The sequence below is a fragment of the Eutrigla gurnardus genome (assembly GCF_963514095.1).
Source record: "Eutrigla gurnardus genome assembly, chromosome: 14".
NCBI lineage: Eukaryota > Metazoa > Chordata > Actinopteri > Perciformes > Triglidae > Eutrigla > Eutrigla gurnardus.
Genome location: NC_139937.1, coordinates 7,675,319 through 7,703,141, shown reverse-complemented (window position 1 = coordinate 7,703,141; position 27,823 = coordinate 7,675,319). Strand labels below are relative to the sequence as shown.

The window sequence follows — 27,823 nt, the reverse complement described above, 5'->3', positions numbered from 1 at the left end:
AAAGCTTTATGCAAGTCTATAGAGTATCGGCTCCCCTTTATCTGAGCATACCGAGTGCAGCCACTTCTTCCTCTGGAAAAAGAGATAATATGTGGTCCCCAGGCTAAATGAAAAAAAAAAATCAAAAATCCATGCAGGTTATTTCTGTTTTGATGCCAAATCATAAGTTGCTGTAATATCTGTCAGCTTGAGAAAGTTAAGTTTGTTGAGAGCTCATAGCTGCGCCAAGGACTCACACTTAAAGTGTCATAGTGTTGTCAACAAGATCTGTGAGGATTATCTTTTTACTGTCACATTTCACTTGTGGGTAAAACAAACACCTTCACATGCCGTGTGTTGTTGGTACTGACCTCCTTCGTGTCGCCACCTGTGAACGGAGCCCAGGAGAGTCTGTAGAGGACAATGTCATTGGCCGAGTGATCCCAGCTGACCTGGAAGCTGTCTGTGTCGACATCATTAGCGCGTAGATCCAAAGGGCCAGGCACTGGAGCTGAGAGGTGGACAGAGGGTTCATTTTTGCATTTTTTTTTCTTCTTCTTTTTTTTTTTTTTTTACCTTAACTGTCATTTGCATACACTTTCTTATACCGTTCTTGTTTCCACTCTTTACTAGTGTTTCCCCATGATTCCTCCCTCTAAGCAGCACATCCCCTGCATTATTTGGACAATAGAAAAGAGCAAGAAAGGAAGCTTGGCTGGCATTACAACTGCACTGCTTGATGCAACTTTCAGGAAATATTGCTTGAAACATTCACTGCTGCGGTGTAACCACGCTCATCAGGATTCTTATTCTAACACAAACATTAGCTTTTCGTTGTCGTTGAATATTTGTTTTCCCAAATACCTCCAGCTACAAAGAACTGAACATCCACTCTGGTTGCACCAAGCCAGGGTAAGGTGGCACACGTTTAGCAATCATCTAAACAAGAACACTTTTGGTGTCAACTCTCACCATGCAGGTTCCCATCATCCCCCACATCTCCACTCAAAAACGTTTAAAGCGCGGACACATCTGTGAGTTATTTCAGGAAGCACCCTTTCTTAAAGCTGGTCCAGTTAACAACGTTTGCCAGGAGATAAATAATAAAATCAGCATAGCCCTTTGGAGTGAGAAGTTTAATAGTTGCTTGCCAGAAATACATTTCTTTCAGCTGACTCAGCACTGGAGCCAAAACTGCTTGTTGCTTAAAGGGATAGTCCGACCAATCGATATCTGTAAGTGTGACGGAATAGTAAGGGACAGCGAAATGAACTTTTAATGTGACTGGGCTATTATGCCGAGGTGTAAATGAGATGGGCAGAATGCCAAAGTAGCAGAAGGACCAGTCAGGGTAATAAAATCCAACACTGTTTGGCACTGAGAGAAAAAAATGGTTTGGCTTCTAATGGTATTAGTCCAACTATCTCCAGGAGATTGAGACAAAATTGCTCTCAACAGAGAATGGTGATGGGGAAATGTCAAAGACCAAACGTGGAAGACAAATTGGACTACAAAACAAAAAAACAATTGAAATGTATTGAAAATGTACTTGATAATTACCACTGGTGCCAACATTGATTATTTACATCTCTCCGTATTTTAATTCAGTTCCAAACAGACTAAAAAACTGTAGTGTCCTCTAACGTGTCCTTACAGTAAAAGAGCAACTTACTGGTAGTGAATCCGTCTGTGAGCGGCTCTGATCGGCCCTCAGCATACAGGGCGGAGATGGCCACCGAGTACTCCATCAGAGACGTCAACTCACTGAGATCATAAGAGTTCACAGGACCCACCTCCACCTGCACAACACAGAGACACATCCACACAAAACCCAGTTCAGTCACAGTCAAATAAAAGCCACACATATTATTATTCATGCAACCACTCTGTATTTCTGTATTACTTGTAATGATTTCTTCTGGTTCTTGCTGTTTGCAGTTACACCAAGGCAATGTACTCCCGTACGTGGATATTTTAGTTGATCTAATTTACGCTCATGCACATGTACACAAAACCACACTTCACTCCTTTCTAATTTTAATTTCTGTGTGTTTTCCAAGACCGTTTATATCAGAGCTCAATACTCATTCTAGTGTGACCTTCATATGAAGAACAATCCCTTTAATCTCCTCTTTGTTCCATCCTTCCTTGCTCTTTTTTTCACTTTTTCTCGTCTCTTCTCATACAGACACGGATGCTCACGGATACAAAAGCTGTCAAATATAATCACATCTAAAAGATTATGTCTGAAAAACATCAAATTATTGAGTCACACGTCTTGTGTGCGTGCACGCCCACACACACACACACACACCTCCTCTGCGATTAGTCCGTCTGTCTTGACCCACACGATGCGGTAACCTTTAACTCCTATGGGCACCGGGTCCCAGCTGATGTGGGCAGAGTTGTGAGTGATGTCAGAGAACTGGAGGTTGCTGGGAGGACTCAGTGGTACTGAGAGAGAGAGAGAGAGAGAGAGAGAGAGAGAGAGAGAGAGAGAGAGAGAGAGAGAGAGAGAGAGAGAGAGAGAGAGAGAGTTAGCAATACTTCATGACATTGTTGGAAAAGAGAAATCTTATCTGAACCTTACTTCTCCGAGGCCTGTTTGAGATTTGTTTTTACATCCGAGATTCGATTTAAATTTAGGTGAAGGTTCAGAACGAGGCCCGCCTTGAGGGCAGCATTTAAAAATACTCACATGTAGTTTGCTGGTTTGTAATAGGGTCACTGGCCTCCTCCCCATACATGGCGTAAACAGTGACGGTGTATTCGGTGTGAGGGGTCAACCCATCCAGCTCCAGCTCCGTCACTGCATCCGACACCTTGACCTGCAGGGAAAACACAAATTATTTTAAAAAGAAAAGTAAAGACTCAGCTGCCGATTTACTGTTTAAGACTATGAGTTGACTAAGCATCGTTCTATTCAATATAGTTTTTGTTCTCTTATTCTGTCTTTTCTTAGCTTTCACTACCTCCTTCTCATCCAAGTCTCCAACATCGGTAAGCGGTGCATACAGCAGCATGTAGCCAGAAACTCCATCCACACTGTCCCATCTTGCTTTCATGGCGCTGTGAGTCACATCAAACAGCTGGAGGGCCGTCACTGTGGGAAGGGCCACTACAAACACATACAAACACACACAAACACACAGACCAGTCCAATCAAGGGGGAATCATACTAGTAAACCAAGTCTTTACAGTTGGTATTGAAAACCCTCGCCTCGTTTTCCTGCATTGATCTTCCTGTATCACGAGGGCATCATTTTCAATATGTCTGGCTTCCATAACTCAAACCTTTAAGCCATTTGTATCAACAAGCCTTCTAAGTGTTTAACTGAAGCATTGTTAATTATTGGCGTGTGTGAAAAATAAACTTACAGGTTGTTTCTGATCCTCTGAGAGCTTCACTTGCCTCGTTTGCGTACACAGCAAACACGGCCAGCTGGTACTCGGTGAGGGAGCCGAGATGCTGTAAAACCGCTGAAGTCTCACTGCCGTCCACCACTGCCTGGGGTTCAGGAGCGAGAGTGGGGAGGAGGATGTGAAAGATGGGTGGAAGGGGGCATAGGAGGGATGGGGTGCAGAAATAGATAGAAAAAAAGAGAAGGGAGGGTTCGGAGGACAAAGAATGGCAGGGAAAATGGAAAGTAGGGCAGTGAAATGGGGAAGATGAAAGTGACAAACGGAAGGGGGAGAGAGAGAGAGAAAGAGAATGTTCAAGGAGGGGAAACAATCGATTTATGCAACGGGATAAAGCGTACATTTCTAAAGCGAAATCTGTATGGATGACAGTTGTGATAGAGATTAGGTCCAGGATGAGCCAGCTGGAAAGGCCTCCGCACATGTGGCTCCAGAACATCTGGTCCCTGTAAACCCATGCTAAGCAAAAGATTTAATGGTTTCTTTCTGTGGTCAAATGATCTGGAAAAATCAAGCAGGTGACTGGAAGAGCCAGGGTATAATTTCTAGCGGGCCTTCCTCGCCTGCGAGGATGTTCAGGGGAGTTGTGAATAGAAGGGATGAGAGCGAGAGGTATGGATGAATGATACCACAGCATCTCGGGGAAAACGGAACCATAGGTCCTTGCCGAGGACTGCAGATACAATAACTCCCATCGGTGTAGTAAATATGATGGAAACCCAGAGCATACCCAGCCTAACCCCCCTCTCTGTCCCACTGAGTCCCTTGACCTCAGTAGGACTTTTATTTAAGGTCTTGGTTCTGCTTGTGTAGCTGTCAGATAGAAATGAACTGCAATGGCTGCTTGCAATGACATGGGTATTTCTTATTCCTCAGCATTTCCTCATTAAACACATTCAGTAATAATAAATAATAAAAATATAAATGTGTTCTCCATAAAAAAAAAGAAGGTATTTACCTCTTGTGGTTCTCCTCCGCTAGCAGGATAATAAACCACTCTGTATTTCTCTACGTTTCCAGGAGCGTGGCTCCATGAAACCCTGAAGCTCCGGGCTGTGACTTCGGATGTCACCAGCTCAAGCGGTGCTCCCGTCTTCTCTGGTACATGTTCTGAAGAAGTGAAAGGAGAGGAGAAGAAAACCCATGACCATGAGATTACATACAGTGACTCCCAGCGAGCAACTTTTCAGAAGAAACACTCACATGTATTGAGGATCAAGAGATGGTGAAATATAATGAAACCACATTTCTGTTGTCATCTGAAGACACCGTCTTTATTGTTTTTCCATCCTGCATCTTTATTCCCATTGAAATTAAAACGTGTAAGGACAAAGGGAGACAAATAGGAGCAGGATGGATAAAGAGAAATAATCCAATTTTTGACCAGGACATCATTTCTATTTAGATATGGATGTATGACTTCATGACTTATATGAGATAATCTTACCCAATTGAATAACTTCCAAATAAAGCCAAACCCATCACTCAAGCAAATAGTTAACTTCACTGCTAAAAAAGGTATCTTAACCTCATTTGCGTTAGTGTTATCTCTCGCTTGCATGGACTTAATGTTTTTATGCACTAATGCATCTCTGTGTGAAGGAGGGGAAGGAGCCAGGGTTTGACTTCTCTGACTGTCACAATTACTTCTGTCACTTTTAATGTCCGGGTGTGCAGTATACCAGTTATTATCAGTCATCGGAGTCATGTTCGGCCACATCATTGCTTTTGCTATTCCATTTTTAACACGATACAAACACCCACGTTTTGGTTTAGCCAACACACTTCCTGGTTATGGTTACGTAGCAACCACCTTTCGGTTTCATTGCAGTATTTCTTGCTTTTCATTGTGGCGCCCATGTTAACAGGTTAGAGCAGGAACCCAACATGTTGCAACCATTTCTTTTAAGTTTAATGTAATTCTCATTTCAGCTATGGTGAAAGTGGTGGAAAAAAACTACCAAGAACTTAAACGTAATAAAACAGTAAATATATATATTCTTTATTGCCGATATCCAGGTTGCTCAGCAACACTGTTCCCTCACAACTCAAGACAACAGCATGGCTCTAACTACGTATTACTCTGAATGAATCACATCCCATTTACATTACGAGGCAGCGTCCTCCTCCCAAAACATGTGCAGGTCCAAGCAACAATCTGTTGCCAGTAGAATGAAGTATCCTTTTAATTTTGTAGTACTGTAATATAATACCGCTACAGCCATCTTCTTTTCTAATACACCCGGTCCTTACTCAGTTTGATGTCCTTGTCTTGCTGCTCCACTTGTTCACACACAGTCTTGGTCAAACCTTCTACAATGGAACTCATGATGTTGAAGTCGGCCACGTTGTAGACGTGAGTGGTGTCCGGCTCCGAGGCGATGGAGAGCAGCTCATTCTCATCAGCATTCTTAACACCTGCCAAAGGAAACATACAACTGTCACCGTTACATATATAAAGACACCACCAGTGTTAGACGTCCGACTGTAACCCAGAATTCATTTTTTTGTCTGTAATGGCCTGCAAAATCCAGATACATTTAAGAGCCTCCTCCTCACCAACAAAGCCCTTTGAGGCTTATTCATGACAACAAAAACATTAGATCTCCTGCTTCATCACAGCTTTCATGGTACCAGTCCATGCCTGTCATCTCAGCTTCCCAGTGTCAGGTCAACTGTGGGAACACGGCCTGTCCAGTATATAGAGCTGTTCTATCAATTCTGCATAAAGATTCATTCAATTTCAGTTTACACAGACTGCAGTACTCTGGAACTAAACTTAGTAAGATGATTGCATCAGTTTCTACCACGTGAGATTAATGTGGTGCTGCCGAAGGACTACTATCACCCTCTGGCACTGTCCAGTGCTGTAATTTATGGGGTGACATATTTAATTGGATTTCCAAACTATGAACTAAACATTCTGCCAGACTGTAATTTGGCAAGGTTTGGCTGCTCTGACAGGACGAGGTCCCTTCCCTATCATCAAAAGCAGCCTGTCAAGGCAGAAATCTCCATCGTCCCCATGTTTCGGGAAATAGTCCAACAAAATGCTTCCTATTGATATGCAGCAGATTCGTTGAAGCAAATGCAAGACTATATACTGAAGGTGTAGAAGTAATTTCTGACATTGCTTGACTGTATAACTCCTGAGCTCTGCCACTATGTTGTATTTTATTTGGTGCAAACTCTGTCTTATCCTGCATACTGACTAAGTGTGTTTTATTTTTTATTTTTAACCGTTGACCCTCCTAGCACAAGGAGCAGTCTCCAGTTTAATTGTAAAAAAGACAAAATGAAATTATTTTAACAAAACGTCATTGACATTAAAGAGACAGGAAGTGATTTTAACTCAAATGTGACCCTTCCTAAGACTGACTGTATTTACAGGTGTGTGTCACGTCCTTTCTCACCAATAGCAAACAGCTCCACCCCCGCATTTCGCAGGCTCTCTGCAGGAGGTATGACATCGTCCTGGGACTTCCCGTCTGTGATGAGGATCCCGATCTTAGGTATACCAACCCGTGAGCCAGCCTCGGGCTTGAAGCAGTTCTCCATGATATAACTCAACGCAAGGCCTGAAAAGAGACGGAGGAAGAACGAGAAAAGAGAGTTGAATGATGAAGACAGAGGCAGAGGGACCAGGGTGCATGGCAGGAGAAAGTCAGAAAAATACATCTAAGACAGGGGGGAAAGGGTGTGGTGGGAGCAATATGGAAGAATAAGCATGTGTTCGGAGCAAAGACAAAATAAGGAAGGGAAATAGAAAAACACTGGTTTGGGTTGCCTCAAACAACACTACTGGCAGTATCGGTGAAATCCAGCACCTGTGAGAGTGTTTCCTCCTTTGTAGGGCAGGTTCTTAACGGCGTCAATGACGGCATCCTTCGTGGAGAACGCATTTAGATGCCACTCTATCCTGGGATCACCACTGTACTGAGCCAGACCTGCAATCAGGCACGTACCCACACACACACACACACACACACACACACATTTAGACACCCAACAAGCACATATTTTTAAAAATCTGACAAATATCTGGATATATAGGTGACCCACCTATCCTTGTTTTATCAATGCCAACATCAAAAGCATTGACCAGATTTTCCAAGAACATGCGTACGAGCCGGAAGTTGAGGCGACCGATACTCCAGGAGCCGTCCACCAGGATCACGATGTCTGCGATGGCCTCAGTGTAGCAGACAAACTGATCAACTGCAATAGAGAAACAGGAAAGACTGACATGAATTTTAAAATGACCACAGTCAGGGACAAACAAACAGAATAAAGGAGCCATTACTGGGTTATTGAAGAGATAAGCACAGTGAAAACATAATGCTGTTGTTGTGCATGTTTCTCCACCAGAAAACACAATAAATGCACACCTTGAGTCTGCAGGTTTCAGACGGCCTTTATTGAACAAAACATGTAATAGCCAGAAAGAAAATCATATTGAAATAGACTATTTCCATTGCAGACAGCACAATGACACAATTGAAAACACTGCATATTGAGATCCTCCTTTGGTGTTTTTTTTCTTGGACTTTATCTCAAAACAAGTTGTTGGAAACAAGATTTTCATTTCAAAGACAGTTTGAAAGGGAAATCTACACCTAAAACCTCCCACCTGAAAAAAATGGTGAGGATAGATATGAGTCAATAATGCAGACACACGCACACTTTCATTAGTTCATCTATCATAATTCCATAACTACTTATCTTGTCATCCCGCTGTTTGATACCATATAAATGAATATACAGCCACTTTACATAAATGCTTTACCATATCTGTCTACAAAAGAAACAGTGAATCATTCAGAGCCTGCTGATCATGCTGGACTTTTGTGTCTAAATGAAGACAGGCGATAAAGGAGAATGCTGACTGTACAAAATTACAATTAGCACTGTTTTATTTTTGTTCACAAACGTATGTAGAGATTACAGAGTGGAAAGATACCATATGAGTCAATGTAGATAATCCAACTGCTGCTGTTAATATTCACCAACATCAATCCAAACTGTGTTTAAAAAAACAAAACAAAATCTCTGTGCAGAGAGAAAGGTTTGATTTCTCTCAATACTCACTATATACATACAACAGATGTTAGTTATGAGGATCAGGTGCATACTGGGTAATTGCAATGCCCTGTGAGTCTCTGGGTCTTCGTTTCAATTTTGTTCCCCCTTTGTTGCTCTCGCTGCACACTGTCATCCATAAACTGTAACATGATCTGAAATAAGATGTTAGGATGAAGATGCCAGCACACCAGGGTGATGTTGTAGACACTAATAGTGTGTGCTTGGTCTGCTGTGGTGCACCCTGCGCCAGCTGCACCCAGGGGAGAAGCATTACTGGAAAAACAGAAGCCTGTTGTGCACCGGGGGGATATCTTCACTTTTTCCCAAAATAAGTAAAGCTATTTCGTAGCAAAGGGAAGAACTTCCTATCCAGTTTTAAAGTATTTGTCAGAAACAAAATAGATGAGACTTGCTGTATTTTGGCATTCATCTATTGTGTTTTTCACTGAAAACACACCTAACATTTGCTGGACCACTCGTGCGATCATGTGTGGGACCCTGTCAGGCCAACACCATCTCATGATTGAAATTCAGAAAAAGACACATTGTGCAACGACAAAGCCGCGCAGGAATTTGCTTCGAGAAGTGATTTTCCAGACAGAGGCTTCTGTCTGCCGTCTGTGTGTGTCTGTCGGTCTCTTTGAACCGTCCATCTGCTACAGATGGCTGACAGAGGAGACGAGAGGAGGGAAGACAACAAGGTCAAGGGAGAGCTGGTGGCAATCCTTCATTTGCAAATACATAGCATGACAGACTGAGGAGCTATTATAAAACACTCTTTGGTTAACGTTTTAGAAAAAGGAGAGAAGACGATGAAAATATCTTTCAGGTGGTCACAGGGCTGTTTATTTGGCCAAAATGTCACATTTTTTCTAAAGAGGAAGGAGCACTCTTTTAAACAACCTACTGTATGCGATGCCCATTAGAGGGGTCTTAACTGGAATGGAGAGAATTGTTTTAATTACTCAACTATCCCACTGAAAAGTTCAAGCCTGTTCTGAGTTTCAGCTGATAGGCCAAAGAGAGAAAGATGATTCTTTGTCGATGTTAAACTTCTTACAAAAACAAAACAAAACAAGCATGACCTTTAAAGAAACTCTTTAGGAATAGAAAGAAAGGACCATGACTAAGCACTGGGAAGGCTTCTCTTAAAGTGATACACACAAAGAATAGCCGAGGAGCGATTCTATCATATGAAGTGAGAGACATCCATGGGGGTGTTATAGTAACTGCTGTTGACACTGTGGGTAAACAGAGAGATGAGGAACTTAATGGTAACCAGAAAAAAAGTGTGGGATACTGTGCAATGTTGAAAAGCCATCAAGACGGCCGGAGGAGGTGGTAAACAGAGGATTAGAGGGTTGTAATTACAGCTAATCACAACGCGCCGTCATTCCCTAGTCTGTTGGTGGCAGAGCGGTGAGAACGTCTTTCAACTAACATTGGTGTTTTACATATTATCACTGCTGGTGTCTGTAAACTGTCACTTCAGTTGAAAATCAAGGGTCATTTTTTTCCTCGAAGAAATCATGTGTTGCCATTCATATACGTGGAAAGCTCTCTTTTTGAAGTCGTTCATTTCAAGCAAGATGTCATGTAGGATTTTTTCTTATTACAAATGTCCTCATCAGTTCCATGTCCTCCTATAATGAAACACTTCACCCAACTGTACAATCTATCTGAATCAAATTTGGAAATCCACTGACACATTTTAAAATGAAATTTCTTCGGTGTTTTGGAAAATGATCCTCTATCACATCAGAATGACTTCGGCAATCATGTTGAAGATAGACAGACACAGAGATAAAGTTGCGGGAGACGGAGGGATGCACAACAGAATGGTGTTTCCCCCCAAACAATGGATGTGAGTGAGAATACATCCAGTATCTCAGCACTGTAGCTGCTATTGAATTGAACGTCTCTGCTCCGTCTGAGTGCCAGACAATAGCCGGCTTGTCAAAGGACCCTCTGCTTCTTCTAAGCACCATCTGCTTCTCTTCTATTCCTCATCGCTACCTCTTTCCCCCCCTTTTCCCGTCCCGCCTAACGCCTTTGCTGCGGGTCAAAGTGCGATTACTGGGAGACAGTGGGGAACAGTGTTTCTGTGCATAAGAAGACGGTTTGAAAGGAAAAGAAGGGAAACAAACGAAGCAGGATGAAAGAAAAACAGACAGACTACACTGTATTTGGGTTTGATGAAATACCGCAGCTATATTGACAGAAACTGCAGTGCCAAGTCAGAAGGATTAGTCAATCAAGTGCTGAAAGTCCTCAGTTTTTAAACCCTTTAATGGTAGAGACGTCACAGTTCAGACCGAGGATAAAGGGACACTTGTCAACAATGTGTGATTGAGTAATTTTCCAAACCTCTGTATCTGAATAACATTTAACAACTTTTTTAGTTCCACCATCTACTGATGGTTTTCACTGTAATATATAGTGTGAGTGAGATAGATATGACTTGCAATGTAATAATGCATTTTACTGCGACTATGATCGTTGTTTTCAACCGCTGTTTCTCAAATGCAAACTGCAGCCACTTTCCTGCAGGTTTAACCAGAAACACTCGGTTTCAAGACATTTACACGTAGAAGCACACATTCACTCCGCTGAGGTTTACAGGGTGAGTTAATAATTACATTAGCAGTGACTCTTATGTTCAGGTGAGTTAACTATGACAATGTGACAGTGAGTCACCATGCACAGTACCAGGACCTTTACACCGAAGCAGCTGGATTAAATGGAGATATTATAGCTAATAGTCATTTTTACACCTGTGCTTAATCGACTGTGACCTGGCCAAATATAATTTGTAAGAAAAGGCTCATGGGCCTATTTCACAGATGGTATTTTCACTCATCATAGTAGGAAGTGCACATGTGTTACTAGACTCTTTACACAGCAGCTGTTTCGACATATACAAGGTAAACAAAGACGTAATTGATCAAATTGATCATGTCAATGCCATTCAAGTGAGCCAGCATGCACAATACTAGGGCCAAAATGAATGTGATTAATTACATCCGTGTAATGCATGAAAAGGGCCTCTTATAATACTAATGATGACTTTTTATGTTATATTCAAGTCAACATGTCTTCCATGAAAAAGGTCTATTCTGAGCTGGCACGAGTAGCTAGAAGCAACAGGTTTGCTGTTGAAAAGAGTCAGAGCTGTTACATTATTCCTGTGATGCTGGAATAATCATTAAAGAGAGAAAAGGTAAAATGATGCAGAAGCTTTGTTGTTAAGCAGGCAAGGAAGATGTGGGAGATGGAATAGTGCCAGGTCCTCACACACACTGACCGTTGGTGCACGTTGGCACTGAAGGACAGACTGAGCAAAGACAAAACGGCACGGCTCACACAGAAAAGGTTAACCAGTCCCGTACAGCGGCCTCAAACATAATGTCATCAAGCTGAATCGGCAGATTGGTGTCCATGTCTCTGCATTCACTGATTGTGAACCATGAGGTTGGCTGAACTCCATCTGAACCTATTTTGCATAGAAGCACGTGATTAGCAAAGGTGCCGCCATCACCGAACCTATTGATATGTGATTACACAACTGGGCGAGCACCGCGATTAGACAGACCGTCCACCTTCTGTCCACGAGAGAGTGAAAGATCACACAAGGGGGGGTGGCTCCTAGACAATTATTAAATTAACTTGTGTGGGAATGTAGAAATGCGTATTAGAAAACGGGAGTTTAACAATGGAGGCCACTGTTCTAGCAGAGCAAAGACAGACAGACAACAAGGACGGGGAACAGAAGGGGGTGCTATGACAGAGAGAGATGATATAGACAAATAGGCTTAGTCACAGTTAGTAGTAGTAAATCTTGAACAATAATGAAGCACATGGATGTTTAAATACATGCACATATAGGCTACATGTTATCACCAAACGGGCCAGATTTATACAGCAAATCAGATTGCTTTTTAATCTCCTGTTCCTGGAAGTAACACACACACACGCAGACACACAAGCACACAAGCATATGGTTGTAGTCGGAAGAATACTGTTACAATACACAAACAAGTAAATACACAGACTTACACAACACATAAAAAACACACAATTTATCTAGTTTAGAAAATTGTTCGTCCCTCTCCCTCCTCGCTCTCTCTCTGTTCGTATTAACATTAACAGTAGTTCTTGATTTATGGCTGACCTCTATGTAGCCAGGAATCAGACGGAGTGTGCTGTCATTTCAATCTCTCTCTAGTTAAGTTTTATTTCCCCCGCCACTGTGATTGTGTTTCAGTGTCTGGAATTAACATTGAGAAGAGTGACAGGCATGCAGATAGATGACGGCCGCAGCGACTGTCCCGTCATTAGCGAGAACCTTTCAGCGTATTCTCTCCGAAAATGTGTGATTCCTTCATGAACCTGCTTTCATAATAGCACTTCACCTCCAGGATAAGGGTTATTCATTGCAAAATAATAGGACATTCATTCCCAAATAGTTTAACACAAGTTGATACGCTTGATTTTGATGTATTAATCCACTCAGCATCAAAATGCACTTCAGTGCGATGATGAAATGGAATATTATACAGTGGGCGATCTGCCTCTTTTATGGTCAACCCCGTAGCATGATTTCTCGATATATAATTTCAGAATGAATAGTAATACGATATATTCCTCCAGGCTGCTGTTTATCATGTAGAACCTAATGTTTCAATAAAAGCAATTTCCTTTAGGTTGTAGAGAAAATGTCCACTTTAAATCAATATAGTCTGGTCCTTTCCACCTCATCTGCTCATGTGTGGATGTGCTTGCTGAGTGCTCTGCCACACAGAGATGAAAATGTAGATGGCATTTGAAAAAACAGACAGTGAAGTGAAAAACTGTTTTCCATATCATGACATATTCACCTGTTAACCAAATGGTCCAAAGAATAGGGCTGAAGGATTTTGGAAAAATATCAAATTACAATTTATTTAATTTTTTACAAATATTGCAATCACAAAATAATTTGTGATATTAGAGGGGATTATATATATTTTTTAATTATTGTAATTTTAATTTAAATAAATATTTAATTGATTTATTGCGGGGATCTGTACCAACCAAAGATGTCCTCAAAAGCCTGTATATATGATGCGTAGGCCAGGAGATCTCATCAGCATGACAATATTACATTTAAAGTGGAATTAAGCACATTTTGACTGCAACAAATATTGCGCTTCCTGTGATTTTAAAACTGCAGTTGGTCATATGGCAATTTTTAACACTTTTTGATCAAATGTGCAGCTCTAGCAATGAAGAGACAAATGTCTTGTAATTTCAAAATTATATTATTTTCATTATTTCTTTTTGCAGCTTTCTACAATTAACTTGCTAGTATTCATTGTCAAGATCATATGATATGATCCAAAAATACTGACAGAATACAAAATACTTAATAGACCTTGAGATTGTGAAAGGCGAGAATTATTTTGTCAAATGCTGTTTTCAAAGTCAATAATTAATTTTAATGCTGAAGTATTAAGTCAACAAACAAAGTGCACGGGAACATGGGTTTTCAAACATTTCCAATTCAAGTACTGAAAACTTCCATAACAGCTACTAAATGCATGTCAAGGTGACAAGATTATTTGACAAAATCTTGAAAATAGTGGCAGGAGCGATACACCAGTAAAACAAAGATCTGACATTGCTTGGAAACACACTTTTATTCTGAAATAAAAATGTAGCAGCTGCAGTGGTTAAAATAGTACCACCATCTCAAACCTGAGCATGAACCCAGAGAGCGGTTTCAGCCCAACTAGAGCAGGCTGTTTCTCCCAATAAACACTGGTGGCACACAAGGGCTTGAAAAACAAGTTGTTCTTTGTTTTATTGGCTTGTTTATTCAATCAAGAGACAGGAGGCGGATTGATACACCTGTCGTTTGCTCAGTGGCCCTCAAAGCAACTCAAACAAACTCAGCCAAGCGCAAACATTCATATTCATCTGTGAAACCTGTGGGCCTATGAGAGGGAGAGAGAGAGAGAGAGAGAGAGAGTATCTTTGTGTAAGTTGTGGGATCCAGTGGGTTTTAAGGTGTAATCCGACAGCTGGTTTTAGGCGGTTTGTGTCGTTCCACTAGAGACCTTTCCCTGCTTGGCCTCCTGATCTTTAATCCACCGTCTTGTTCTGTTCCACTTGACTGAATACACAGACGTTCTGACAGAACAAACTCCTGATGTATGCTGAAAGCAAAACATGGCCTATCTCTGCCCCCTGAGCCTGTCGCTCCATCTCCACCTGTCTGTCTCTCTCTGCCTTGCTTTTCTCTTTCTGTTTGTCTTCCTCTAATCTCTCTGTCTGGCACGCGCGCACACACACACACACACACACACACACACACACACACACACACACACACACACACACACACACACACACACACACACACCTGTTGAACTATGTGGGGTTTCTATTTCGAAATTTGAGTTCCTCTTATCGCGTCTGGTTATTTTTTAGCTCCATGCACACATTGTAAGATCTCTGGAGATGGGTGTGGCTCTCAAACTAGACTTGTTTGTGTCACTATTCAACACGTGCTTACTTATTAACTTACTTATTAACTCTGCGGGAGGGATCGGTTACCAGCCCACCCTGTTTCTATGTAATAGTTAGTAAAGTGAACTATGTATTTATTTGTATATATAATCAATTTAAGGGAAGGTACGATACAAAACAAGTAAACATAAAGGAAATTGTTATTATGAGCCATTGAAAAATGGCAGCTATGACTATGCAATATTCCACAAATGATGCAATATCAATTCAATGCATAAAGGGTATAGAGGAGAGGTGGCTAATACAGGTGTCATATAGTTCAGAGCTATAAAACATAAGAATAGAAAATAAACAGCGGGACAGCAGAGGAGAAAAAATATTAAAAAAACATTTAAATTACAGCAAATTAAGGCATCCAAGGTATATTTAGGTTCTAAATGAGTCACTTTTAATGACACATCCAGTCAAGCTCAATATTGTGTTTCTCCAATCTGTTTCTTGTAACCTAATGCCATTGTAGTCAATGTATGTGAAAGATAAACGTTTTGTAAAAGGTTGCTGTTGTGTGCCTCCTTAAAAAGCTCCTTTCTGGTTAAACTACATGCGTGCCAAAGAGACGTTGCTTGGACCGCAGCCAACAAATTGTGCAGTGTGATTTGAACTTCTATTTGTGACCATGAAGAGGGAGAGAAGAGGTTTGGATGGAGGAAATCAGGGAAGAAGTGTCTGCTAATTCTTCTAATTGACCTCTGTGATCCTCGCCACTAATGACCGAAATACATCGGCACATTCACATAACCGATATCGTAAAATAAGCTCAACTCAGCCTGGCTAGCGCAGAAACCACACACTCACATCCAAACAAGCAATGACTGATCTACTCCCAAATCTCCCAACGCACATCCAACGTGAGTGAGGATGATATTCCTGAGTTCCTCTGAACAGGAAGAATTCAGCAGCTGGTAAATGTCCAAAACAAAATGTAAAACACAACTAGCCATGATGGAAAAAGCGTCAAGCAGGACGAGACAAATGGAGACGGAATGTGCATCTCTGGAGGTCATTTACCTGAGTTCACGCTGTGTCGGCTCACTTTTTCACTTGGGCTTTATTTTAATACTTTCTCTTTAAATACTTTCTCTAACGCTCCCCTTACTTTGCCCTTCACACCGCACATCAGCTCAGATGGAAACTGCACATTTTCACATCATTTGTGAATAACATTGACGACATCAATTTTCAATTTCTCTGAGCCGTTCATGCTGTTTATCCGTGACACACACATCCGGCTCTTTTTGGCTCTCAAATGGATGGAAGTGATGTAACGTTGAGGGGCATTCAGAAGGAACTAATAGCATCATTTGCCAGCTAGTTTGTCAGCCTGCACTTGACGGAGGAGCTGCATACATTCACTGTATTTGTTTTATTTCGTTTGTGGTATCGGTGCTTGGCTTACTCACTCTGTCTCGCAGGCTATTCCTCACAACTCTCTGGCCACAAACCTTCTGACATCCTGAGGAGCCACTGAGCTTCACACCAACCGAATAGGAGGCTAGGAATTACATTACATTCGGGGCAAAATGCACAATGACAGAGGACGTCATTCTGGCAGCTAATGGGGCAATAAACAAAGCAAGGCACACATGCTGACCAACTCACACATGCACAGAGTTGGATCGTTAAAACTGGGAATTACGATGTGATAAATATGGCAGGATGAACACACACACACACACACACACACACACACACACACACACACACACACACACACACACACTAATCTAGAGAGTGCCACAGCTGAAATAAATGATAATGTTAGGAATTAAAGTTGGCTATAAATATGGAAACCCCGCTCTCCAGGTGTGTTTGTTACCCTCCACAGATGGGACGGATACTAGAGGACGCTCTCCGTCACTTTCGCGATCGGGGTGGTGAATGTAATTGGCCTCAGGTTCAACTTTAACCGTCCCCTGGGTTCATCCTGTGTGTGTCTGCCTGTGTGAGCGCTGGTTTTAAAGCTTCAGTCATAGAAAGAGGAGGGGAACACGCGGCTCACGTCCTATTAAGTAGTTTTTGTTATTGGAAAATGCACTGTAGCAAGCAGGAAAGAAGAGGCTTTTCTTCCCTTGGTTGCTCAATGATTTCCACTTGTTTGTGTATGCCGCTGTCCTGTGATCGCTTAATGTACAAAAGCCAAAACAAAAGCAAGTCGGCCGTATAATGAGAGGATTTGTACCGATACCAAAGTTGATCCAGTTAAGTGACTTTAATTTAAGTGAAGGCGAGTACAATAAAGGAAATGAGACATGAAAACAGAATGCGCTGCAATATAGTTCCAATCAAAGTTATAGTGAAACACGTTTAGCCTGGGCCGCGTGACGACTAACCACCTGTGGTGAGAAAACAGAATTTGCAGCTTGAAACTTCAATTACACAAACCGGTGCTCATTTACAGTATCTCTTAGATCTTTATGATCCGCAGGGCAACAATCATGTGTTGGACTACTGGAGGCTGCTGACCGCTGTTTGTAACAACTCCAGTCGTGGACTACATACACACAGATGTCCTCTGATCTAAAATCACGCAGCTGTCCAAATAACGGCTATTCTTTTTGAGGAAACATTGTTTAGGGCCAATTTCCAATGAAACGCATTACTGTCTTGCACGGGGGACCCCTGATGGATTTGCTCATATTTTGAGCAAAAGACAGATATTTATTGTAAAATGGCTTCAAATTTCTTAGTGACTTTATTATGGAACCAGCAGTACTGGTTAACTGCTAATACAGTAGATAAAGGAACAACAATTTATGGTTTTCAAATGTATGATTTGAAGGGTAAATGATAAATATAATTTGTGTTGTACCATTTATAATAATACAAAATTTAAAAAACACAGCAGACAGAAAGAGAGAGGGATGATAAGCACAATACATCAAGGCCTTGAACAAAAATATTGTGTTTGTCATTACTTTCCATTATCGCAATGACATGCCTGTGCTAACATGCTGAGATTTACCCCATTCAATTTAGCCTGTTGCTTAACAGCACTAAACACAAACAAATGTGCAATGGAGGCTGATGGGAATATCAATACATTTGCAAGCATTCAGCCATAACCCAAACAAATAAACAATTTAAATGTGGACCTGATAATGGCAACAGATGAAAAAGGCAAAGCATCACCAAACTCATTTGGATTCTGTGTATTCACTACTTGTTGAGACATTTCACTCAAAACCACAAATGTGAACCGTATTGTGGTGGAGAAACAGTCAGGGGATTCATATGAATATGTAACAAAATGTATTGGAAATCTATCAGTAGCTGTCAAGGCGTTTAATTAAAAAGCAAACTGTGGCGCTTGATGAAGCTTCAAGGAAGCGAACAAAGAAGAAAACCTCCTGAACCAACGTCCCATGAGTAAAAGCTTTAAACACTAGTCGCTGTTTGCATGTCTCAGTCCAAAATGGAAAGACTAGACTGAAGTATGAATGTTAAGCAATAAAACCAACTTTTAATAATACAGCCAGTTGATTGAGGAGTCCAGAGAGACTCTTTTGTTGGCAGAACTGATAGAAACGAATGGAAAGCACTCCAGCTGACACATTGCTGACATTTTCTTTTCATTCATTACCTTTTTTTATTCTGACATAAATGTGAATCTATGTGTATCACTGGTGACGTGGTGGGAACAGAAATGAGACCAAATGGATTTGGGTTGGTTTTTTTCCTGCCCAAACGTTGAAGATACAGCAAACAAAGACAGCGTACTCTTAATGAAGCAACTCAGTCACTATAATGATACCGACCCATGAATGATCACACACATACAATTTCAACCTAACCACCCCTTTACCCCCCTTGCTCGGACCATGCCCATCTCTAAAGTCCACTTTGATTTAAATCTCAACTACGCGTACACAAAGAATAACTCATAGCACTTTATGTAACAGTAGTGAATTACTATGGCTCCGTCTGCATCACAAATTTCCAAAATGAATCTGGTTTGCAGTCTTCTATGATTTGAGTGTTATTCCTATCCTGTCTAGTAGTCGAGATTTTTAAAGCATGGTAGCATGCCAAGGTATTTATGCTGCTTTTCTCTCCAGACAATGATGCGGCGAAAAAGAAAAAAAAGAAGTCAGACACTTCCACTCAGAAACTGATATTCAAGGAGAAAAGGAATTCTCTGCACATCTTCCAGCAGCGAGCAGCTGAATCCGGTGCTCAGATCATTCATTGATTTGGAGGCGGTAAAAAATGCTACTGTCCTCTCTGCAAACTGAGATTGGACCCGGGAGTCCCTGACCGATGATTCGAATAATCTACTTTTAGGGTGCAGAACCATAAATGACAAATCTGGTATCAGTTTCACATCAATATGGGAAAGCTGGACAGACTCCAGGGTACAAACCAAGGTGGAATAACCCTGTAAAACCTTTCCTGTTTGCTCAGTCAGACTCAGTCAATGACACCCCAAGAGCAGACAGAAAATTAGTTTCATTTCAAGCTCCTGGAACGGACAGTCTGTGTTTAGTTCGGGGCAGCCTGTGCTTAGGCCCTGCAAGACGTGGTTATGTCATTTGTAGAGTTTCTTTAGAAGAAAAAGAAGGTGGCTAAGCTAGTTATTTTACTGAGTGCAGAGGAAGTTTCATGAGACTTCCTTTAGCTAATGGCCCTTTGCCTTCTACTTCCAAACAAATCCCAGCAACTTCCAACTGACCTACTTCGATGTTCACAGACACACACGCACCAGGAAGCTTTTGATATCTGCATCAAAAGACGACAAACTTAATTTAGCTACATGTTGTTTCTCATTTCCTTTTGCAAATCTGTATGTCGGGGAAAATTCACATCATTACAGTTGGTGACATCAGTTTGCAATCACAATCTAATTTCTATTATAATAAAAAAGGATTGAGAGTGAAGCACTACAATTTCTCTGCAAATACCAAATAATGACAGGTGTGATCCGTGCACATAAAAGGCAGCGTGCACACCAAAAGACAACTGACTTGTCTGATGTCTGCGCGGCCCCAACACACACCCACCTTCACACGTCAGCGAGGGTCAGGACTGTGAGCCAGCTGTGAATGAAAGGTTTTGTGAACAACCCACCCCAACATAAAAGCGAGCTGATTACTACTGTGGAACAAAGCGGTGCTGGACCGGCATCACTAATGCAGACACAAACACACACACAGAGGGAGACTTCACACGGCAACATCTCTTTGGAGCGCTGTGGGACGTCGGTATTATCGCTGTGGAGCATAAAGACGCACACGGAGAGTCAGATAGGGAGGCAGAGAAGGAGAAGCAGTCGCACGTTACAGTGCAACATAAAAGGGCCGGCCTCAGCAGTGACACATTATCACCATCGCTGTAGTACACAAAGCTTCATACACACACATGCACGCTACATTCACACATTTTATTGAAGCACAGCAGGATATTATCATAATCCCCAATAGGAGCGAAGCAGAACACCAATCAAGGTCACCTCTGCTGCAGTGAATGGTGAGCGCCTCTGATAACAGCAGACTGAAGGAAATCCATCTTTTAATATACTGACAGGAAGAAGGGGAGGACGGCATGAAACAAAGAAGAAAAAACATCAATGGTCTAAACCTGCGTCTGTGTGTGTGTGTGTGTGTGTGTTTGAGAGAGAGAGAGAGAGAGAGAGAGAGAGAGAGAGAGAGAGAGAGAGAGAGAGAATCCTTACAGTTTTTCATTAGTTTTTGTTTTTCGTAAAGTTGCCGTTTCGGTTACAGTTTTATTTTGTGAATATGTGCGAGGCAGGCAGGTTTATCGTGCTTGCCCACATTTTTGTAACCAGACCCGGCTGAGAGGTACGGCTGTGAATTTCTAAACAATGAAATTTAACAACAACAGCCTCCGTGTCGCTCAGTGTGGTTGAAGAAAGCACAATTCAAAAGAAATTAAATTTGGTGCTTCAAAACTAAGAGCACGTAACTTGTGATGGATTTTATTGATTTATGACCTGGTATGAATTACCTGAATTAATCAGTCAGTGGGAGCAGAAAACAAATCTAATGAAATTCCCATCTCTGGTAAAACAACAAAGCCTATTCTCTCCAAAGTATCAAATACATTATTGAAAACATGTCATTGTGCATTACAGGTCAGTATTTTCCAGTGATATGAAAAATCGAAACTTATCTTTTTTGTATAATAATAATAATAATAATACATTTATTTTGTATAGCGCTTTTCAAAGGATCTCAAAGACACTTTACATATACGGTTAAAAATCAATACATTTAAAACAAGTACTATTACAAACAGGGAGGCTACAAGTGAGTGCATTAAAACAAGCAGGCTATTCTTAAGAAATAAGTTAAAAAGATGTACTGTGAAGTTATAAAAAGTTATATAAAGTTATAAAGTTATAAGTTATATGATAATCACACATAATTTATTGTGAATTCAATACTTTTCCATAGCCAGGTGGTATACAGGTTAATACCTAACCACAAGCACTTCAAGCGTTTCCAGAGAATGCACTCAATATGAAATTTGCCTTGATTTACTATCGAAGTGTTTTAATCTTCACCCAAGAAACAATTAATTATGTATTCACAGATGCAAAGTGTCTATAAATAAGCTTTATAACATAGTTAATTTTAGTTAATTGCTCAGCGATGCTCTCTCTCTCTCTCTCTCTCTCTCTCTCTCTCTCTCTCTCTCTCTCTCTCTCTCTCTCTCTCTCTCTCTCTCTCTCTCTCTCTGTGCATGTCTCTCTTGCTCCATCAGCAAATATGAAGAACACATCTAGCAAGAGGGAAATTATATTGTGCAAATAATATATAAGGGTTATAGACCATAAAACTTATGACACATAGTATAAAGTTAACTTGAGAATGGACTTCTTTACACCATATTCCATAATCACAACTTCCTGAATGCGGTTCTTTCACTGCCCCATGATAAATGATCACCCTGCACACACAAAAAAATGGCAGTCATAAGCAGAAGTGCTTAAATAATAAGCCCCCTAGCAACAAGTAATGAGGTCCTGTCTTTGTGTATCCGTTAGGCTTGAAAACAAGTGTTAAACTGTCTCATCAAGTGACTTTTCTTCTAAAAAAAAAATAGAAAAAACCCCCCCAAGCATCATTCTGGTCTGAGACTCCAAATTATCACCTTAATCTTTCTGTATTACACAGCACACACAGAAAACCATGTTGCACAGTCAATTATGAGATACATACCAAAGATTCCCCAATGAACTCAGTTAACGTAAAGCAATCAACAGCAGATGCATAGACCAAAATGAAAAAGAACGCATTATTTTCTTCTCCCGCTTTTCAGTCCAGGCTGAAATATTAAGCAATTAAATATGACGACGTTAATGCTCCCGAACTGAAAGAACATTTTGGCTTCAGTAACAAACAGAGAGAAAAACCAGACGGTCTTGTTGGGGAGGAGAGCTCAAATTAACAAGCAACAGCACACAAGTTAACAATGTGGGTCACTCATCACCTAAGAGCAGGAGTCACAGTCACTTCACTCAGCATTGCGTTACGCTTAAGAGTCTCCACAAACCACCACTGTGAATGATTCACCATGGAGGCATAGATGGTTTTGGCCTCCTTTACGCTCGCTCGGTGGGTAAGTAGACCACCAGACCGATGTCTGTCTGGGTATTGCTTTAAAAGGTGGATTCTGCTGGTAACCGGTCGAGCACAAATGCTGCATGAGGGAAACATTTCACAGTCGGATCCAACTGGACCCGGGTAGACACCAGACACATCATTTTGACTTTCTGATCTATGGAGCTGGTGTTTAAGACAACACCAATGGCTGTTTTTTCCTCCTTCCAAACGTCACCATGGCAACTGACTGGAGGACTCTTTAAACGGCGCAATTCATTTTATTATACGTTCATGTGAGCACAGGATTTGTATATGGCCTCCTCTCCTGGAAACAGTGTTTGTGTGCGTTTGTCCTACCTCCAGAGATCTCGTTGGCATCCTCGGGAGGTACAAGTGACTCAGTCAGACTCTCTGGCTTAGTCCTGTCTTCTCCATCACTCTCACCTCTTTCAGCTGCAGCAGATACAACACATTAATCACAAGTTAGCAGAAACCCACAGAATTACTTGAGAGAGTCCTTTCTCTGTCTGGGTCTACACATACCGACAAGGAAAGCACATAGGTTGATACAGAGATTAGGGAAGAGATGTAATTAAAATAGAGTAGAGTGGAATATGTTGGGGGAAAGTAGAGCGCATTAGAGCAAAGTTGAGTGCAGCATTACGGAGAGGAGAAAGCAGAGAATAGGTTAGAAGAAACAAGAGTAGAGGAAACTGGAGGAAACCAGAGGAGAGGAGCAGTGTCAAGGATAATAGAGGAGCAGAGTAGAGTAGTGAAGACCATAACGGTGTAGAGCAGAGGTCTTCAACGTTTCTCAGGACAAGGTCCCCATGTCCCACATATCATAACGTGTTTCTTATTAAACCGGGCCAATAACAACGTGTAGTGCAGCCTAGAGTGCTAGAATAATGTATGAATAATGATGTATGTATTTAATGCTAAGCCATTAAAATAATAACTGTTGACAGATTCATACTATAATTCTATATCGGCATTTCTATATCAAAATTTCACAACATTTAACAAATAGGAAGATTAATATTTTTGTTTTAATAACAACTATTTGAATCTGGGTGTATTTTGGGACATATTTTAATATTTGGAGACCCCCTGCAGTAACTCTGCGGACCCCCTCGGGTTGCGGACCCCCTGTTGAAGATCTCTGGTGTAGAGTATGACAGGGCGTACCCACCAAACGCGATGAACGCGATTTAATCGCGCGACAAATGAAATCGCGTCGCGCTAGACGCTCCAGTTTTGACGCCGGTCCAATATGCCAAAAAACGCCTCATCGCGGCATCGCGGCATCGCGGCATCGCGTCGCGCGACGAGCCCGCCCAAACAACAACATTTCTTCAGCCATTTCATTCTCTCGTCGATCATGGCTGAGATAACCACCATCGCTGCACTGTATCTACTCTGGAGAAGTTCCCAGCTTCGTCTGCGGGCTAGGCGCCGACGTCGGTTCTGGGTGCATGCTACCCTACGGAGGCGGCGTGAGCGTATAGCTCTGGGTGAGCGGTCACGGCGACTATCAGTGTCTCCTCCATCTTCTTCACTGGAGCGGCAAGCCGGCAAAAAGCGAGGGAACACCAGGACGTCCGTACGTCAGCACGTCGGTGACGATCTCAACGCTGATAGGCTGTCGCGGCGCGTCTTCACGCGAATTCGCCGCAAAAGTTCAATTATTTCAACTCGAGCGATGGCGCGATGGCGCGATGAAGCGATGGCGCGATGAAGCGATGGCGCGATGAAGCGATTTTTCGCGTCCATCGCGTCCATCGCGCCGCACTATCGCGTCCATCGCGTCGCCCGGCGCGATGAAGCGTCTAATCGCGTCTTTGCATTGACTTTACATGTTATCTTGTCGCGCGATGAAGTTTCATCGCGTTTGGTGGGTACGCCCTGTAAGACGAGAACAGAGCATGGGGGAAGTACATGCACAGTTAAATACAGTAGAGTAGAAGTAAAATGCATGAACGCACCTTTATGTCTTCCCTGAAGAGGTCTGCTCTGCTCGCTGCCCCTGACACTGATGACACTGACGGTGTAGTCCTTAGAGGCGCTGTAATCCGTTATCAACACTTTCGTGTCAGATTTAGATATGATGATCTCCCTCTGCTGACCACCTAGACAGAGACAGAAGAAGAAGAAGAGAGGCAAGGGCAAGGGTTAGACTCATGGATATGTTTGATTCAGTGTTTTTCATTTCTTGTTGCTGAAGTTACTTTTTAGTATTCTCACAACGAGAGGAAATAAAATGAATTCAGCAGAAGCGCTGATTGACATTGTGCTTTTTCTGTCAAGGCCAAGTTTCAAGGTTAGAAAATTAGATTTTATAGTGGATCTATTTGTGGCGTGCATGTCTTTGTGAAGAGCATATGTCTTTAAAAAACAAATGCTGAAATGACAAAAAATACATAACCTCTCCAAAACCAAGACATTTTGTGGTCCAAATTTAATAACATTTTTTTACTATGTTAGTGGATTTTAGTTTTAGATTTTGACGTTCGGAAAATAAAACTTGTCCCCTCCTTCGTATTTGACCACCAGGTCACATCATCAACCCATTTTAATTTTGACCCCGCAATCAATGCTGCCATCAATAAGGTGTGTGTGTGCTTCCTCAGCTCTTCTGTCCCTTGTGCCTGCAGACTGATGATTAATGACGCCTTTAGGGAAGAGAGATAAATCCTACTGAAGGGGACAGCAGGTCAGAGGAGGTAACTGCAGGGCTCAGTGTTCACATCACAAACCGTAACCCTAGTCTGTGCCGAGGAACATCACTACTGTCAATCAGCCGCATACCTGGGCTCAAAGTGGAGCGTGGGTACAAAACAGAGTAAATGTTACAGTTTTCCTAGACATAAACACCCCTCTTTAAACGTTTTCATTTCCTTGCCTTAATAGAGCTCATCATCAGGACTGAAATAGATTTATTAGGTGATCATTTACATTTTTCACAGTGGGCATTTTTGGCTCGTCACAGTCACAGAGAAGCACTAACTGATGACATTAAAAACCGACTGCATTCCGTTTACTGGAGTTCCAGGTTGCTGTTATTGTAAATGCAGGCTCACTGTCATGGCTTATACACCTGACTGAACTGAACCATGGTTAAGGAAATGTGTTTCACCTGTGTTGATTTCCGACTATGACAAGTGAAAAAGGTCTATAGCGAGGGATCAACCTGCAGTCCCACGCTTAATCTTTGTGATGGAAAAAAAACCCAGCCTCATTATTTTCTACACTGAGTGCGTGAATCCTGCTCTCTCATTTCCATGTGAGGCTGGGAGCCAAACCTGACACCTAACGTGAAGCGTGAGGTGCTAAATAGTTCAACATCAGAGGATAGGTTTGTTCACTTTCTTGCCAAGAGTAGATGAAAGATTGATATGGCTATCGTGTCTCTATGCTAAATATTCTCTCAAAAGCATACCTGCATCCCACAAAAGCTCAATAATAAAAGTGGTGTTATATCATACACACAAAGAGAAATGTAAAATTGGAGATTTATTGATTGAGAGGGACTCGCATGCCTTTTCTTGCCAAGACGCAGTTTTGCATCTCTACTGGTTACCTGGCAAACTTGAGCAGCTTGTGCTGAGAAATGACTTCACCAGGCCAAGAAGTCGTTTTAGCAATAACCTCGCCATGAAACCACAAAGCCCCATTTTTACATGTCTGTTTATGTAAGGATTAAACAAATGGGGTACAACGTCAGCTAGGGAGCTCCAGAGGTGAACTTTGGACAGATTTCAGGCTTTCACTTTTTACGCTAAGCTCTCCGACTACAGGCTCTGGCTCCGTAGTGCAAAGACATGAGTGGCACGGCTCTTTTCATCTCACTCCTGACAAGAAAAACAAACACACATATTTCCTTAAAAATGTTCCTCTATTCCTCTAAATAAGTTGAAAGTCTTCAGTCATTCAAACATAAGTGTTGATCAAATTTGTTTCCATGATATCGAAAACAGTTTGCAGTTTGCTGGAAAACCCATTTAAAATCACCATCATCTCTCCATATTTGGTTTAATTAGGTGGATTTTGGAATAGTGTGAGAAACAACTGATGCTTGACCCATTTTTTAAACTGTTGTCACATTCATTTTCATCCAGAATAAATACACTGTTCAAAAAGATTAAGGGAACGCTTATTCATCACATTATAACACCAAGTCGGTTAAACTTCAGCGAGATCAATCTGTCCATTTAGGAAGCACAAGCGATAGTGACTCAGTTTCACCTGCTTTGGTGCAAATGAAAGTGACAAGAGGTGCAACGGAGAGGTAAAGGCTTGGTGGCTTTGCAGTTGCTCACTCCTCATCCTTCCTGACTGATTCTTCTCTGGGTTTGTGTTCACCTAATGTCCTTTTCATGTAACCGTGACCGTTGTGACCGTGACCGTTGCTACGTGGTTATACTGTATAAAAAGTTGGCTTAAATCTCATTACATTCTGCTCAACAAGAATGCGTCATCATGAATGCAAAACAGGCCTGGCACAGCCATCAGGAAGCACGTCATGCCGTGCTGTTTCTTCTTTAAAGTGGCCAGAAAAACAGGCATTTAAGTCACCAGGAAAAACACTATAATAATGCCACAAGTTTAGCTGAAATTACACAAAGATCTACACACAAGTACACAATGTAGGCAAAAGGAGAGAGGGAATAATAAAATAAAACTTGTATAACTGGACTTCATAACACCCAGTCTCCTCGACCATCAAACGTGGTTTGATCGAAACCAAATCTCTCCAGCTGGTCCAGAATGCGTGTTCTGACTTAAACTAGAAGAAGGGATCACATTTCTCCTGTATTAGCTTCTCTGCACTGGCTCATGGTAAAATCTAGAATAGAATTTAAAATCCTTCTCCTCACTTACAAGGCTCTTAATGGTCAGGCACCATCATATCTTAAAGAGCTCATTAAACCCCACTGTCCTGCTAGAGCACTACGCTCTCAGAATAAAGGGTTACTTGTAGTTCCTAAAGTCTCCAAAAGTAGAACAGGGACCAGAGCTTTCATTCAAGCTCCTCTTCTCTGGAACCATCTTCCGGTTCTGGTTCGGGAGGCAGACACTGTTCCCACATTTAAGAATAGGCTTAAAACTTTTCTCTTTGACAACACTTAGGGCTGGCTCAGGTTTGCCTTGAACCAGCTCTTAGTTATGCTGCTATAGGGCTAGACTGCCGTGCCGGGGGATTTATAGTG

General features: G+C 41.7%; 1 protein-coding gene across 1 annotated transcript in view; it reads right to left on the bottom strand.

The window, feature by feature from the left end:
* LOC311024386 (collagen alpha-1(XIV) chain-like) overlaps window positions 1-27,823 on the bottom strand; it is a 114,954-nt gene that overhangs the window by 72,259 nt on the left and 14,872 nt on the right. Inside the window, exons 4-16 of the mRNA XM_084026760.1 lie at window positions 24,599-24,742; window positions 22,971-23,066; window positions 7,462-7,617; window positions 7,227-7,346; window positions 6,813-6,977; window positions 5,653-5,817; window positions 4,358-4,509; window positions 3,358-3,487; window positions 2,952-3,097; window positions 2,678-2,807; window positions 2,294-2,433; window positions 1,652-1,778; window positions 351-490 (exon numbers count right to left, since the gene is read on the bottom strand). Of these exons, the coding sequence (XP_083882886.1) occupies window positions 351-490; window positions 1,652-1,778; window positions 2,294-2,433; window positions 2,678-2,807; window positions 2,952-3,097; window positions 3,358-3,487; window positions 4,358-4,509; window positions 5,653-5,817; window positions 6,813-6,977; window positions 7,227-7,346; window positions 7,462-7,617; window positions 22,971-23,066; window positions 24,599-24,742 (1,811 nt within the window). The remainder of the gene's footprint in view (window positions 1-350; window positions 491-1,651; window positions 1,779-2,293; window positions 2,434-2,677; window positions 2,808-2,951; window positions 3,098-3,357; window positions 3,488-4,357; window positions 4,510-5,652; window positions 5,818-6,812; window positions 6,978-7,226; window positions 7,347-7,461; window positions 7,618-22,970; window positions 23,067-24,598; window positions 24,743-27,823) is intronic.